Source organism: Medicago sativa, chromosome 5 (assembly GCF_051527215.1).
Source record: "Medicago sativa cultivar Bolivia chromosome 5, Bolivia_mono, whole genome shotgun sequence".
NCBI lineage: Eukaryota > Viridiplantae > Streptophyta > Magnoliopsida > Fabales > Fabaceae > Medicago > Medicago sativa.
In genome coordinates this window covers 66,329,305-66,346,362 of record NC_140753.1, presented here as the reverse complement: position 1 = coordinate 66,346,362, position 17,058 = coordinate 66,329,305, and the positions used below count along the sequence as shown (strand labels likewise).

At 33.2% G+C, this 17,058-nt stretch overlaps 2 protein-coding genes across 2 annotated transcripts; one reads left to right on the top strand and one right to left on the bottom strand.

The window, feature by feature from the left end:
• Nucleotides 1-283: 283 nt before the first annotated feature.
• On the bottom strand, nucleotides 284-643 carry LOC146924147 (uncharacterized). The gene has a single exon (XM_085711830.1). It carries the CDS (start codon nucleotides 641-643, stop codon nucleotides 284-286), a length of 360 nt encoding a protein of 119 aa, XP_085567956.1.
• Nucleotides 644-4,271: 3,628 nt separating this feature from the next.
• ORC3 (origin recognition complex subunit 3) lies at nucleotides 4,272-16,321 on the top strand. Its single transcript, XM_085709173.1, has 17 exons — nucleotides 4,272-4,548; nucleotides 5,691-5,909; nucleotides 6,000-6,174; nucleotides 6,327-6,496; nucleotides 6,596-6,726; nucleotides 7,012-7,285; nucleotides 7,411-7,482; nucleotides 8,045-8,112; nucleotides 8,202-8,292; nucleotides 9,294-9,496; nucleotides 10,427-10,496; nucleotides 11,828-11,913; nucleotides 13,615-13,680; nucleotides 14,132-14,207; nucleotides 15,087-15,214; nucleotides 15,654-15,830; nucleotides 15,966-16,321. The coding sequence occupies exons 1-17, from the start codon at nucleotides 4,480-4,482 to the stop codon at nucleotides 16,069-16,071; spliced, it is 2,181 nt and encodes a 726-aa protein (XP_085565299.1). The 5' UTR covers nucleotides 4,272-4,479; the 3' UTR covers nucleotides 16,072-16,321.
• The last annotated feature ends 737 nt before the right edge of the window (nucleotides 16,322-17,058 follow it).

Here is a 17,058-nt window from a genome sequence, read left to right as displayed (position 1 = left end):
AACCTGTTATGGTGACTTCTTATGTTATGATTAAGCCCACTTTGGTGACTTATATTATGGTGCTATAATATTATGCTTGCTTTATATGAACTCTTTGACATTATGCTATGATATGCTTTTGGTATCGATTTACAACAGAAAAACAAATTTCAAACAACAAATATTAACCAACATTAATCCATTCATTTTCCAACACAGATGATTACATATTGTAGATCATTACACATTGAACTAAGGCTTAACTTTGTTCATAACACAATTTTTTTTGGTGTTCATCACTACATCAAACCAACTTAAACACATTACAACAAACAGAGATCAACAACATAACTCCTAAAACAACTATGGCAACCTTCACAATTGCAAGCTTTCTTTCTTTTTCCTGCAATTCATCATTCTTCTTCAACAAAGCTCGAATAATCTTCTTTTGTCTTTCAGGCACTTCAGGGTCATACCATCTGAAAAAGTTGCATTTTCTTCTTTGAAAATACCTCCCACAACCATAGAATCTCCTACCTGGGTTATCATAAGTCCAAGCAGTCACTAATGGAGGTTCAGAACCACAGTGACATACCAAACTTGTTCTGCGTTTCAATGGAGTTGTGGTACCAGACGAAGAAGAATATTCATACTCACCACCCATTTTCGTTTTTTCTGGACACAATTAAGGGCGAAGGAAAGGATGGTGAAGAAAACGAATATGATCGATGAAGGAGATGAAGGAACAAGAGTGATGGAGGAGCGGCGATTTGGAGAAGAAGGATGGATTGGAGAAGAACAATGGATTTTGGGGCTTAAAAACCCTAAAATCTTACCGTTATCCCTCTCCTCTCTCCTCACGTGCCAGCTTAATTTTTAATTCATTTATTTGTTTTTTTAATTTTTAATTTTCGAAAATCCACGTGGCCACTGACTTATCTCATCTGGACGCCACATGGGCATTGACCCGGTCAAAATTGAAGGGGGCCACTGAGTTGCAAAAGGGGGTGAAGTTAGGGGGCTGGAAAGTGATTTTTTTTAATAGGGGGCCAAAATTGTTACGGGGCCAAACTTAGGGGGCCAAAAGTGCATTTTAACCTAACATGTTTATAAAATGGCTTGCAAGTGTAGACAATCAAAATTAAGTAATATGGTGATGATTTCGTAATTTTCAAAAGAGAAATGATATTTGTACAACCTTTTTTTGACAACTTTTAGACAACTTTCTCTCTCATACTGACATTATATTCTTACTCTATCTCTTCTTTTTTCTCTCTCCATTGTTTTTGACCAATGAAAAAAAGAGAAAAAGGAGGTTGCCATCAAAGTTGATAGCAAATTGTTGTTCAAATATCATTGCTCTTTTCATAAATCTTAAAATCAATCATGTTAATTAGCGAGAAGAAAAATGTAACAAACATCATCATCATTGAACAACAAAAATTCATATTTGACAATTATATTTATTTAAAGAGTTGAGTTTTGATTTGAGAAATTGTTGGACACTATGCTTCATTTGAAAATCCTTAGTTATCAAATGATGTTTCACATCGATGTAATTAACACATAAGTGAGAAACTAACCTATTGTATCTTTCAGCAGGTGAGGTTTAGTATGGGAAAGCAAAGTTGTTTCCCAAGATGGGAAAGTTTAAGCAAGACCCTTTTGATATATTGGTTTTATATTTGGACGGCTTAGATTTCTCACCTGGCACTTGCTTTAACTTTTTGATGGCCTATGGAAAACAAAAATTGTGACCCCACCTCAGGAATAAATAATATTATCTCATTTGTTTGGAGTGTTGGGTTTTTTTGGAATAGTTTATGGGTTTTTGGCAATTAAACGTGAGCTTGTAATTTAAAATGTGAACTTTAAAATATTATTTGGACTCCATTATTATTCCTTGTAAAATTGTGTTAATAATTAGATCAAATATTAAATTAAATTAATATACGAAAATAAATGTTTACATTGAATAGTAGTTTGAAATAACATCAAATTTGAATAACACGTTGAAAAAAAAATGTTTACGTAGAATAACAAGTGTGGTTATTTTTTAGATACTTACCGATAATTAGTGTTTTATTTATGAAAGAAATAGTTTAGTCATATTTAGTGGTATTGTACTTCAAAAATAATAATAAAAGAGGTGTACGTAAATACATTTAGGAGGAATTGGGAAACTGAGTATATTTTGTTAAATAAATAATCCCTACGTGGCCAATTTATAAGAGAAAAATACACCAAATAACACTTATTAAGAAAACTAAAACATAGTAATTTGATGTATAATTTTTTGTCCTTTTTTTGGAATAAGCATCATAAAAAATGTAAAAACAATTTGTACTATTTGTTACTATGATTATGAAGAAAATAAAAAGGAGAACAAATTGAATGTAAATTGCATTTAATTTGAGTTTAGTAAAAAGATGAATATTAAAAAAAACATAATAATAGGAAAAAAGGTTTTATTTTTTCTTATATTTTAGGTTTTTGGGTTGATTTATTATTAGAAATATTTAATGTAAAGAATAATAATTGGAGTACTTTATGTTTTGAAAGGGAAATGGAAGTACTTAAATAATTGGAGTAAGCTTTCGAACACTCGTGAATGAAGATTTTGATGAAAACTAGTAAATGATGCTTTCGATTTTCACTGGACTATGAAGCTTTGGAGTTTGGATGAACATGATATTTTTTCACTTTTTTGGGTTTTGGTAAGAACAACTACAACTAAGTTAAAGACAACAACATTGTTAGAGACAGCTTTATGTTGAATTTTTTATTTCTTAAGTTTTAAGTTTTATGTCTGAAACTTGATGGGGTGTATTACAAAGATTAATTGTAAGATGTAGTAATTTGTGTTGTTATGATCAAAGCAGGGAGGTCAAGTAGCAAAAAGACAGAAAATATTAAAATATAAAACCTTAAGTTTTTTTGTTTTTTGGTTTACAGGCAATGACCGCCACCTGTCCTTAAATTGAAGCCTTTCCCATGGTGGGAAGCAACTTTGCTTTCCCAGGCTAAACCTCACCCTCCTTTGAAAAAAAATTGCGATTTTTGCGCGTTTCGGTCGAAAAATCAAAATAAATCGGAACGTTGTCGGTTTGCCACGAAACTTTCCAGACCCTCTAGATGTATTTTTAGTGAGGTGTCTGCAAAAAACCAGCAACATGAGTAAATAAAATGATACTCGAGTGAAATTCTCGTATTTTTATAAAAATTACACCATTCAATCTCCAACAACGGTGACAATAACATGTTTATAAAATGGCTTGCATGTGTAGACAATCAAAATTAACTACTCTCTCCATTTCAAAATGAATGTCGTTTTAGGTGTTTACACAGATATTAAGAAATGCAATGATTAAAAGAAAGAGAATGATTATTTTACCAAATTATTCTTATTAACTATTGGTTAGTTTTAAAAGTAATACTTTGGAAGTAGTGTGCAGAGTATTAATTGGAGGGTACAACTGAAAAGAAAATGTTATTATTGCATTTGAAACTGAAAGTGACATTCATTTTAAAACAATTTTTTTTGACTAAAACGACACTCATTTTGAAACGGAGGGAGTAATAAAATTCTCGTATTTTTAAACACCCATTTAATCAATTTCATTGATGTTAACATGAAGGTTCATCCACTTTATTATGTACTCCCTCCGGTCATATTTATAAGCAAAAATCAACTTTTTAGGTTCATAGAATAATTATTGCATCTAGTCACATTTATAGGCCATATACATTAGTCATTCAATGAACCTAAAAAGTTACTTTTTGCTTATATATGTGACCGGAGGGAGTATGGTTCTAAATTTCATGTCTAAGCATTTAAGTAGTTTCAACGTCTCTAAATCAACAAAAATCATGAGTACACTCTATTACTACTGAATTCTAAAATAACACTTGGATGACATTGCGTTGATGACATTGGTCAACACCACCAGTGATTCATCGTGACATCTTGACCATTCAATGAATATTTTGTAAAAATAGATATTCCCTCCGTCCCTATATCTAAGCATCCATTTGATTTTATTTTTGTCCCTAAATGTAAACCCCTTTTCAAATTATTAGATGCATTTATTATTTTTTTCGAAACATACCCCTAGTTAATACTATTAATTTGTCTTGAAATATGAAAAGTCAAATTTAATACACATACAAACAAATGACAATTTGATAATATTAACACATAAAATAGACACATTAATTGCACTAACAACTTTTCTTAAGCAATGTGAAAAATGCGGCTTAGATATAGGGATAGAGGGAGTAGATAGATATCCATCCAATCCAATGGTTAATAGTCAACGATCTACGATGGAGCACTAGGGTAGCGGTTCACCCTTACTCACACACCCTTGCAATTTCCCGCCATAACATAGACATTGTCCTTTTCCTTTGCTTCTCTCTCGCTTCCACTCTCATCGTCGAACAGAATATCTGTAATCATCGGCGGCGAAGAACCGGTGACGCGATCTCTCTCTTTCTCTGATGGCTCCTTCTTCTCCAAGCAACACCGCTTCGCAACTTCCTTCAACCGCTACAGAAAATGATCTTCAGGTTCTTTTCCCATTCCATTCATTTCTAGGTTTTCTTCTTAACTTCAAATTCTTGTTTTATTCCCAAACCATTTCATCACTAATTTTACTAATTTCTTCAAATGCAATCATATTATTCGAGCAAATTAGTGTTTAAAAAAATGTTCAGAGTTCAGACTCTATTGAAATGTCAAGTTGGTCCGTATAATTAACCACTTACAATTAACTAGGTCCCAATATTTTAACAATTTACTATCAGTTTGATCCTTATATTAACCACTTACTATCAATTTAGTCCCTAACATATTATCAGAAGAACTAATATGAGTAAAATTTGGCGGAGTCATAAACCTTTTTTGAAAGATCATAATTTCAAGAATCTATTTGATAGCGATTCACAAAGTTAGGGACGAGTTTGGTGGTTCACTCCTTATTGTTTGTTTGATGATGAGTCATTTTGTGTTTCATAACTAGGATCCGTTTGGATTCATTATTTTTGAGATTATGAAAAATAGCTTATGCAAATAAATAAGCTTTTATATTAATTCATAAGTTCTCAGTAACGAAAATTATATCTTCATAAGCTGTTTATGAAAAAACAGCTTGTGAATATACATAAAAGCTTATTTATTTGCATAAGCTGTTTTGCATAAGCTTAAAAATAAGCCAATCCAAAGGGGCCGCAAGTCAATATAATAATGTCAAGTTTATAGGCTTTATAATTTTTGCTGCTACTTACTCACCTTCATTCTTAGTTTCTATACTGTCTATCAGTTAATGTTATTCTTTATCAAGTCAGTGTTGGTATTGCCGGCCGTGGCTCCTCCGTGGCCATAACCAATTTCTGAAGGGATGTTCTCCATGGCAGAGGCTTTTGGCCGCATTAGTGTGTTTATCAGTGTTGTGAATTGCAAATCGCGGAAAATAGATGTTTGTTCAAATTCTGCTAGTAACAGTGCGGTAGCACCGCTGGAGTGGCTAGTTCTCTGTATCTTGTACTAAATAGCAGAACAATAGCGATTTATTCGAATTAAGATGATATAGGGGAAGACAAAATTTATCAAGTTCCATTGGGTTTAAAGCCTTTGTTTGATTTTACCTCCTTGCTACTACAAATAGAATGCTGATTCAATCCTTATTTGTTTATTTCTTTGGTTTTGACAGCCATTCTTTGTGCTACATAAAGCTTCACCTAGGAGGAAAGATAGAACATCAGCAGGACAGGGAAAATCTCGCAAAAGAAATGAGCTATCTCCTCGATTGCCACAGAGTGCAAAGAAACAGGAAGAAAGTACAGATGAAGAATGTGATCGCTATTTTTGTCAGCAACAGCAGATTGAAGCTTTTGATATTATTTGGACAAAAATTGAATCCACTATTAAGGTCATCTAAATATCTTCTCCCATGTCATGTAACTTACATTGGTTTTGGCCGTATATTAGAATTTATCGAATACCACTCTTTCTATTGTAGGACGTCTTGAGAGAGCTCAATGCTAGTGTATTCAATAATATACAAAAATGGGTTCAGGAGTGCTTCAATACTACTAGATTGGTGGGAGAACCTAGCATTGCTGTAGCAACTCGGTCTTTTCCTGTTCTAACTAATACTACTCCTGGGAAGTTGTACAGCGCATTAGTTGTTACCAGTAAGCATTTTCACATTTTTTATAAATCCTATAGTGTCCACCAATCCTACAAACACGCAGTACAATATCTTTTGGTATTGTACTCTAGTATCAGGAATGAAAAACCATTTATATCTCTATATAAAATTTTGAGATTGAACTATGATTGGCAGGAAACATAGAGTTTGTCGATGACATAATGACATTTGAAGAGCTTGGCATTTTCTTGAAATCCCATGGATGTCATGTGGCTATGCTTTCATCAATGGAGTTTTCGTTGAAAAATGGAATTGCTGGTTGCTTGAAAGCTTTATTGCGAGAGTTTCTAGGGAATTCTTTCGATGTGGGTGCTTCTATGAACTTATTATGTATAATTAAATTAAATCTATCTACTGCCACTGTCTCCTTTGCTTATTCATTTCTCTATGTCGTTGTTAATCAGCCAGCTGATATATCTGCCTTAGCATCATGGTATAGAGAACAAGAAAACTACAATAAACCACTAGTTCTGATCGTTAATGATTTGGAAAGGTGTTGTGGATCAGTCTTAACTGAGTTTATCCTGATGTTGAGGTATGTTTCAGCATCTTTTGTAAGTGTTTTTGCCTGTATATTTGTAACCTCATTTGTATCTGTGCATCTTGAATGTTTTTGGTTGTTCTAAAGCTTCCACCAACTTTGGTGGAGTTCTAATTCTATAACAAAAGTTTATTGTATATTGCTGACATTTAGAGATTGTTAATTATTTGTTTATTTATTTTATTGTATAATATAATGGTAGTGGTATTTTTCTGCAAAGGCAAAGGATAATGGCAATGATATGAATTGGTTATAATCTTCTTCCATCTTTTGTAACAGTGAATGGGTTATCAAGGTGCCAATATTCTTAATATTTGGAGTTGCAACGACAGTGGATGCCCCAAGAAACATTTTTCCATCACATGCTCTTGAGTGTTTCTGCCCTTCTATGTTTATGCTTGTAACACCAGCTGAAAGAATGGATGCAATTGTCGAGGCTATTCTTGTAAAACATTGCACCACATTTAATATTGGTCATAAAGTGGCACAGTTATTGAGAAATTACTTCATCAATCAGGATGGGACAGTAACATCTTTTATAAGAGCTTTGAAGGTTAATGATGCAATTTTTGAGTTACTGACTGTTTTCTGTATTGTCATTTTATGAATTACATAGACATTAGACAGTGACAGGATATATGACCTAGTATTTTACATGCCCGTTTTCTTATCTTTCAGGTAGCATGCTTATTACACTTCTCTATGGAACCTTTGAGTCTCATACAAGGGAGAATTCTCGTTGAAGATCAGGTCTGTCCTCTAACATTTTACTCACTTTCCTTAATTTGCTCTTCAAATATGATCTGCTTCACACATATATAGGGGTCTTGTGTTTTTAATTTGTATTTTAGAGTCATTTAGCCCAAGCCAGTCTAGTTTTCAGTTGGTTTAGTGTTTTATCTGTGCTCTTGTAACTAAAATTTAAACATTTCAACATATGGAAACATGCATTTCATCTTTTGATTAATTGTTAAGGAGAATGATACAAGTGTTAGTACTAAGAAGGGTTTGTCACTAGAGTACTCCCCAGTGCGACGCAGATAAAGTCGCATTGCGGAATCCCCAAGTCATAAGTAATAGATAAAGTTTATGCATACAAGTACAACTTTCTCCCAAAATATCATTCAAACACTATTGATTGGAATCTTTTATTTCCATGATTCATTGGGTTCAACCAATGCTATTATATGTTTCTATAATTTAGTTGATCGAAAACTTGCCCTGAACTTTTCTTGTTCAATATTTTACTAATTTCTTACCATCATTCCTTTTTTACTATTGTTTTAATGATTGGTTAAAAATGGTTTCTCAGGAGGGAAAATCTGGATTATCACCTGAGACTTTGTTGAAATACATGCATGAACTTCCATCGCATGCAAGGTATTACACTTAACAGATTTTCAGGTTCTTATTTAGATTTTCTTAATGCAGATAACATTGAGTCCACCTTTTGGTTATAATTAATCTAGGAATGAAATGGTTGACCAGATTAACGAGAGCATGGCTGAAGGTTTGTCAGAATTGGTGACAGTGCAGAAACTATGGAGCACTGTGGTTCTTGTAAGATTTGGGAATTACTTTCAAATTCTTGTGTACTCATCCTCTGTTTTCATCGGTCAAATTCCATTTCTTTTATCAATTGATGATGGTTTAAACAATCCAAATTAACTTTTAGCACATTATATAATATGGCCATTCACGTAGTCGACTCTAAAACTGAATAAAGGAATTCATGTAGTCGACTGTAATATAAACTTAGCGATTGATCGTACTCTGAGTCATTTATGACATTTAACATCTAAAATGATGCAAGTTTACTTAAAAGAGGCACATGCCACCTGATGATGTGGGTTGCATCCTTCTTACAGGCGGGATAACAGAGTGTTCCCAGGCCTCCTGGAAACTGAGTTTACCAAGATGCTAATCGAAGTGTCAAACTAATGCATTTGTATGAAGGATGGTATTGCTAGTGGATGCTTTCCATTGAACCTCTACAAATAACAGTTAGCATGACTTAGTTGAGAAATGGTACTATCTCACCTACTGTTGGGGATATTGTGGTTTTTTAGGATATGTGATCCCCAATGTTTTTGTATCCTTCATGTGGATTTAGACTAGATTTTTAAGGCTAGGTTTTCTTGATGGTTAGGACAAGGAAGAACCAGCTAGGATATAGATGGGGTGTACCTAGAGTAAAGTATCCTGGAATAAAAACAAAACCAAAATGTGGAAAAGCCTATGTTTTCTTGATAACAAAGCACCGTTGCCATGTATTAATACACGTGCCATAGTTATTCTAGTGATGTTTTGAAATAGATATCTTTTAATACTTATGTGCCGATCTTGAATACTTTTTTTGTATGGTTAAGGTTCCATGTCTACGACTCTCTGTTTGCTTTGATGATAGATTTTTGTTGTTTATTCCCGTTTTATTATCCGTGTTACTGGTCAAATTCATTTCCAAATATTTTTTTTCTTCTTTTCCGAATGAAATTGTTTGGCAATTAGTTGTTAATGTGGTTGAGTTGGAGTTCATCATACTGAATTTTCCTTTTGTCCAGTGCCTATATGAGGCTGGAAAATATAGCAGAGTGCAGCTGCTGGATTTGTTTTGTGAATCCCTCAATCATGTTTTGTACCCATCAAGAGATTCGGTTATGAGTGATGAAAAAGACCATGGGTTATCCTCAACAAACGATCCCAGTCAGCAATATTCTATCATGCAAAGTGGCGGTTTTATTTGCCAGATAGTACGCAGAGTGAGGTAACTAGGAATATGATACTTGCTTTCTTTTGTTTACCATAGGAATCTTGTTTACGCAGAAAAATATTCGCTCTTAAGAGAAAACTAGATAGGAGACCCCATATGATTCGCGGGTAAATCATGCAAAAGAGAACAAATTTTAATCTTCATATGTCAAAATATTATTATCATTAGATATAAATATTTTTACTACTGAGAAATAATACTATTTATCATCTAAGAGATTGTTCATATTTAAGAGGTGAAAAAATGGGCTTAATAGAAAGACTAACAGTTTAACATTTGCATTATAATGGAAGTATAAAATATTGTACATAGTATATTCTTTATACTTATTACTGGTAATTTTATTCGGCCCATTAGTCCATTAGTCAGACTCATTAAGTTAGAATAGCCTATACAAAGAGATTAATGCTTGCACATAATGTAGAACTTGAAATATATTATTCAGTTTTCACGTAAAATATAAAAGTTTAATATTTGCATTAAAATCGTAAACAGAAACAGGTAGGATAGATAGATAAGCCATAAATGCCATAAAATATTGTATCCAAAGAAAACAATTATGAGCTACCTCTTTATATTACTGCAAGATTATTCCTTCCAGTGCCTATATCTGATAGTTGAAAAGAAATTGAATAACTATAAAAGTCTAAAAGAAAAGGAGTAGGATTCCAAATACTGCAACAAACCAAAAATTATAATCTCTTCAGTCTTAACTAAACCCTAAATGATAATAATCAAAATCAAATTGCAACTTTCCTTCGATTTTTATTTGTCCATCTAAACCTTTCTTGGTGAACTTTAATATCAACTTTCTAAGTACGACTGTTATAGATATCTTTATACTTTGTTGATTTAGACACTTCACTCACGCCTTATTTTTGCCTAGTTCAAATATCTATAAACTTCTGATTGGAAATTATACAGGGATCTCCCTCCAGGAAAGCTAGATCAATTGATTGAGAGTTGGGATAAAATTACCGCAGATATTTCAGAGGTATTTTTCACTTGAATATTTGTTTGCTTGGAATTTTAATTTTATTTTCTTGTTGGGACTGTGATATGGTGTAATTTGGATCCCATTGTTGAATATTTGTAACTTAGATGACGAAGTCGCTTGTTCTCTTTTTAGTGCTTGCCAACAAAAGGTCAGCAAGCTTATTGTGCCCATTCCGGTTGACCTTAGTCTGCCACAAGTGCATTGCTATCTGGAAAGATTCTCTGTAACTGTGGTAAATTAGCTTATAAACAAGAAAAAGTAGATTTAGTGGCGTTGGTAGTGTCAGATAAACAATCTAAGATACATTTGGAAGAGGCTGAGGTTATCATATGACATAAAACTTATGATTTATGTATGTTCCTAGACGAAATTATTAAAATAACTTAAATGCGCACTTAAGCAGTTTTCAACTTATATTCATTAGCTCTTCTATATACCTTATTAAAAAAACAACATATAAGAGTTTATGTACAGTTTACATGCATTCCCTCGTCAATTTTATTAAGATTTTATAAACAAGTTTTTATAAAATAAGAGCGTATTGAATAAGTTTCTAATTAATCTGTTTACCCATAATGCTCCTTAATAAAACTAGTTATGCGGGACCAATCATTGCAGTAAATCTGTTAATTACATTAGAATCGAGATGAACCGTGTTTTTGTGTTTAAACTTATTTGTTTTTGCATGGAGGGATTTTTTTTTTTTTTGGTGGGGGGGGAATACAATTTATTGATTTCTGGTAAAAACGTATGATACTTTTAGTTCAGGAATGATTGTATAGAACAGTGTCAATAAAGTTACTGGTACTGCATCTAGTTACCATCTTTTTCTATTGGAAGTAAACTTTAATTAGAGGTTACTTTTTGGGTAATCTGCATATTTTGGTCTTAGGGATGGTTTGGGGAATAAAAATTATCTTCTGATTTCTTGGGAGAGTTCTACAGGCATGAAAAGAAGGAACTCGATTATTAAGTGGTAGAGTTTTCTATGAGAAGTTGGTAATATGTCATTGGCATAGGATATGCTAGAGACTTCTGTTCTAAACAGAATAGGTGATGCTAGCCCGATGAGTGTGACTACTCATTGGATGAGAGAAAGTAGAGACAGAATATTGTCACACTAAGTGTTTCAACTACACAATGGAGTCAATTTTGTGTAGGTTCAAGACAATAAATACAAAATAAATATAGGAGAATTTTTTCCTATTGAAATGATATGCCTGAACTATAACACTATACAATAAATACAAAGATCACACTTATTTTCACTATTGTGAACCTTGATTCCTGATCTGTGCTAATAATTATCGAATGACGATTTTTTGCAGATTCATGAGAAACTGAAAATCTTGCAATCTTCAGTAAGATGTCAAGATGGAAAGAGTTCACGCAGGAGTTCCAAGGACATTAACAAGTAACATTCTAATTCTCTACTTCATTGTTATTTCATGATAGATCATAGTTTAGTTGTGTATGTTAATTGGTCACGGGGTTCAGGTACTTTCTTCTTTGTTAAAGGTGACAAAAGCAAGCCATTCAAATGGAGAGATTCCTTGGCCTAGGAAATAGATTGCTCAAAAGATAAGAATAAAGTCAGAAAAGAAATAATCATCGCGTCTTTTGTTTTCAAAATGGCATAAAAAAGGGCAACCTGGTGCACTAAATCTCCCGCACACGCAGGGTCCGGGAAGGGGTCCCACCATTTGGTGTATTGTACGCAGCCTTACCCTGTTTTTTACACAAGAGGTTGTTTCCAGGACTTGAACCCGTGACCTTCCAGTCACATGACAACAACTTTACCAGTTGCGCCAAGGTTACCCCTCTTCAAAATGGCATAATTTGAAACAAATTATATTTTCTAGGTAACAATAGTAGTTGAATTATAATACAACATAATGAGAAATGGACAAATCAATCATCCTATTAGCATAGTAATATTTTTAGGGTTAAATATGTTTTTAGTCCCTATAAAATCATGACCTTTCAAGTTTAGTCCCTTGAAAATTTTATTCACTTTAGTACTTGTTTGGCGGGAGTTGTTGAGTAAGTAAATTCTGCTGGAGAGTTGGGGTGCTCTTGAATTAACCCAGAAGCATGTACAACATTTGTTCCCTCATGTTACATTGACTAGAGGCATTCAACTAAAAGTTTCCTTTCTTCTCTGGTTCTGTGCTTTTCTTTTATTTCCCCTTCTACTACCAGTAGAGTCTATTTGGTATCTTTTAAATATTTGGAGTAAAATAGAAGTTATCATTCATATTTTATTGAATAGTGTACAATATTAAGTTGAAGCTTTTCTGAGCAAGAGCTAAAAAATCATGTATTGAAAAAATTCTCCTGTTATTGACTAATTGTCATAATGTGAAGCTGTAACTGTGCCTCATTTATGACATATACTTGCATTTTTGGCTTCTTTGGGCTACGTTCATCAAGTGGCTCTTGGAAGTTACTTTTGTTATACATGAGTGAGCCCAGTGCTGTCAATAGCGCGCTATAATAGTGGTGTATCAGAGCTGTCCCTGGCTTCTACAAGCCATGCAATAGCAGAGCACTTTAGTGTTGCAGCCGTAGCAGTTACCATGGCTGCTACAAGCCATAATAGCGGCTGATATAGCGTGGCACTCCATGATGAGATCGAAATTCCAAAAACTCCTTAAAATTTAAATGGTAGAACTTTTTGATTGGCTATTTCAGGAATTTTGCAACTAAAACATCATAACAACGTTTGGGCTTCTCTCTCACTCTATCTCTGAGATAGATTTGTTCATGCTATCTTATTTCACTCTCTCACCTGTCAATCACAGCTAGTTGTTGAATGTTTATGCATGTAGTAAAATTTATATAAACTTTAAAAAAAATTCCTAGATGCTGGTGATCTCGCTATCCGCTATCTGACTGTAGTGTTTTATGGCTGGCTTCTACTCTCCGCTATTTTGGATTCATAACCAAGTTCTTATGAGACGCTGTATTGCCTTCTTTACTTTGGTTGTCACTTGTCAAGAAGGATTTCTTGTCCGATACTTACAATTCTCTTTCTTCTAATGAAGTCTTCTTTATTTTTTCCTTGAATGATTGTTTTTATCCTTTAATTAAGTCTGCTTATTTATATTTTTAGGAGATGTGACAAGGACTCAAGAATGTCAAACTTACAAGCTATCACATTTCTTGATGATTTAGTTAGGTAATGTTTAATATTGTCACCCCGTTTTATTTTCTTTACGTTATGCTCAAGAATGAACTTGCTAGCTCATACACAGTCAAAGTGACTTGTTTATTTTTGTTGACATCATTTATGTTTAAAATATGAAGATCTTGTTGGAATGTAAACTTGATTAATCATTTATGAGGGAAAGGCTCTCATTTGTAAATCAAGCCAATAAAAGCAAAGCATACCTCCAATAAGAAATAATAGCCTTCTCTCAAATAACTTCTCTTCCCTAACTCCCATAAGTTTTCTAAAACCCTTTCTCCTTTCCAACAGAGCTTGGCTTGTTGCCTAATTTTTTTGTATTGTTTTGCAATGAAGTAAAATATAAAATTACTCTTTATTGTTCATGTATTTAAGTTAATCTTCCATTTTCTCAATGCTGGTTACTAAGCACCGTTACTGATCATTCTTTTTCATGGAACAGAAATTATTTGAGGCCCATTGAAGGAATGCCTTTCAATGAAATTTTCTGCTTCAAAAATGTTGAGAAGCTTCAATCGGTAAGAGATCAAGATATGTTTTCCCCATTTTATGGACATTCCATTCACTTCACCCACTGAAGTACAGTTGGGATTTATCTTGGAACTTACTTTTAGATGACAAATCATAAATCTGACTAACTTACGAATGTCCGCAGTTCATCACACAGGATTGCAACTTAGTTACACTTGGTGGTAACCTTGATAAAATAAGAAAAATAAACCTTTCCACCTGAATGAATGTGTTTTTGCAAGATAACCTGAATTAATGTATTTGCTTCATAAAAGTTGTTGATACGACTGCTCTATTATGGGAAATTTAATGCTTTCCAAAGAATTTAATCCGCAAATTTATGTAACTATATATGATATTTTCATGAAAAAAATTAATTTTTTGGTTCATTAGCAGCCATTCCAACAGGCACCTTATAATTAAGATGTACTTTTGAAAGAGGAGGGGATAAGTGATTTGGCAGTTGGGAGTTGTATTAGTATAAAGGACTCAATAGAAGATAGTAAGTGGGGTAGCAGAGAACAGAGTGTATATAAGATGGCAAAGAAAGGATTAGATGCGCATATTGTAAGGCTGGGAAAGATTTAGGGCTCTTGATTTCGCTAAAGCTTTATTTTGTCTTCAAGCTCACATTGAGCAAGCGGTTCATTGTGTTCAATAGAAGAAGTTTCCTTGTTTATTCTTTCCTTTCACTCTTGACATCAGTTGCTCTTATTACATTCATTGTGATTCCTAAGTTTGAAAATGGACATTTTGGGTACACAAATCATTATTTATATAACCCGCAAATAATAAGATTACATTCCTTTATTTTTTTATGCATGGGATTTACAGTGCAACTGGGTTATATAAAGTTTAACACACTATATTACTTCTTGCTGATATAGGTTCTGATTGGAGATCCAAGGAGAAGGATTCAAGTTGATCTGTTGGAGTTTCATAATATATTAGGTTGCAGCTGCTGTAACAAGAGTGGCAAGGGCCTGTTGCCATCCAGGCATGATTCCTCAATTATGTAAGTATATATCTTGTATAGTGCTTGCATATAGCATATCCATTTTTTAACTTTTTGATAATGTTGTCCTCTTTGCTCAGATAGTTATTTCCATGTTTATATTAAGCCATCCTAAATTTATTAGTATAAATACATATACAAGGAGCCAAACTAAAATCAAGTTAGTGCCATAATGCCATTTATTCTTTAAATTACTCAGCTTCTCATTATCATACCATAATTGCCTCAAAATTCATGTCAATAGATATTTGTAGAGGTCAAAGGTGGGCAAGAGAGAATTCATGATAGTGATGTTTATGATAACCTTGAACCATAAATACCTGAGGTTGATTTTGTTAGATAACCTTGATACATATCATCTCGCTTTAAACTTTCTAGTATTATCTCCTCTGACATGTTAAAGCATCACACAAGATTTGAGTTGACCATTTTTTTACAGGTACTCACTAGCTCAAGAGCACGGAGATCTTATCAATCTTCATGATTGGTTCCAGTCTTTTAGAACAATTGTTCTTCAAAATACAAATAAACGGAAGCAAAAATCGAAGCAGACCCCTGTATCAAAGAAGAGAAAAGAAATGAATGGATCTGGAGACCAAAATGAAGCCTCAATTCAGTATCCTTTCTATTTTTCATTTGACAGTAACATGATAGCACTAGGCATAATGCTTCAAGTGCATTACTAGAGCTGTAGTGATTGCAATGCATTTTGTTTATATTTGTCATAATCCTTAACTTTGGTTTGTCACAGAGCACGATTTTGCAGGGGAATTACAGAGCTGCAGATCACTGGGCTAGTTAGAATGCCTAGCAAGAGACGTCCAGACTTTGTACAGAGAATAGCATTTGGAATTTGAATACATCGTAATTCACTGGTTTACTTTCCTCCTGTGTTTTAGAAATTTTCTTACTAAAATGCAATACTAATTCGTTTCGTATATTATCTAATTATTCACGGTCCAATGTGATATGATTAATTAGTTAGTAATTGATACTCCTAATCTAAAAGAAGCTCAGCCCCCTAAAAAAAGAAATGTATAACGGGAAATAGTGCTAGAAGAATTGTCTGCATAATATTGAAGATCCGTAAAGATTATCTTTTTGGAAGTGTTCTGGACATTTATTTTATATTATCTTTTTGGAAGTGTTCTGGACATTTATTTTATAAGTAAATGGAAGAGCCAAGAGTTTGGGAATTTGACATGAAAGGAGCAGTCCAAGTTAGATTATGAGCAACTTAGTTTGCTTCTATTTCTATTCTAATAATAAACCTCACACCAAGGTTTGAGTATATTTTTTTAGGTGCTAAGGAAGCCCCCAAACAAGCAACTATACATAAACTCTAAAAACCTGACGCTCAATATTGGTTCTTAACTTAGATATATATTCTCAAGGATTGTTTAGAAGATTCACAATCACCTTAAAGTCCATTGATCTAAATAGTAACATGATGCATCTCGAGTTCTGATAACCATTTTAAAATTCAGCTCTGGCTTTTATAAGTAAATAGTAACATGTGAGTCACATGGATTATGTTGTGGTTGTTGCTGGCAGTGGTGATAGACAATTGTGAACTAGAAAGTTGATTTATACTCGCTCTGTCTTGAATTATGAGCAAAAAAATATTTCATACTTATTAAAAAAACCAAAACATAATAATTTTGAGTGTTCTTTCTTTTTTTGAAAGATTTTGGAGTGTTCTTTCAAAAATAATAATAATTTGGAGAGTAGTTTTTTGTTTTTTTTCTTTGGAATAAGTTTTATGGGGAGAGTAAAAACAATTTTTATTTGTTACTATTAATTAGAGAAGACGGGAGGGAGAAAATTAAATGCATCTTGCATTT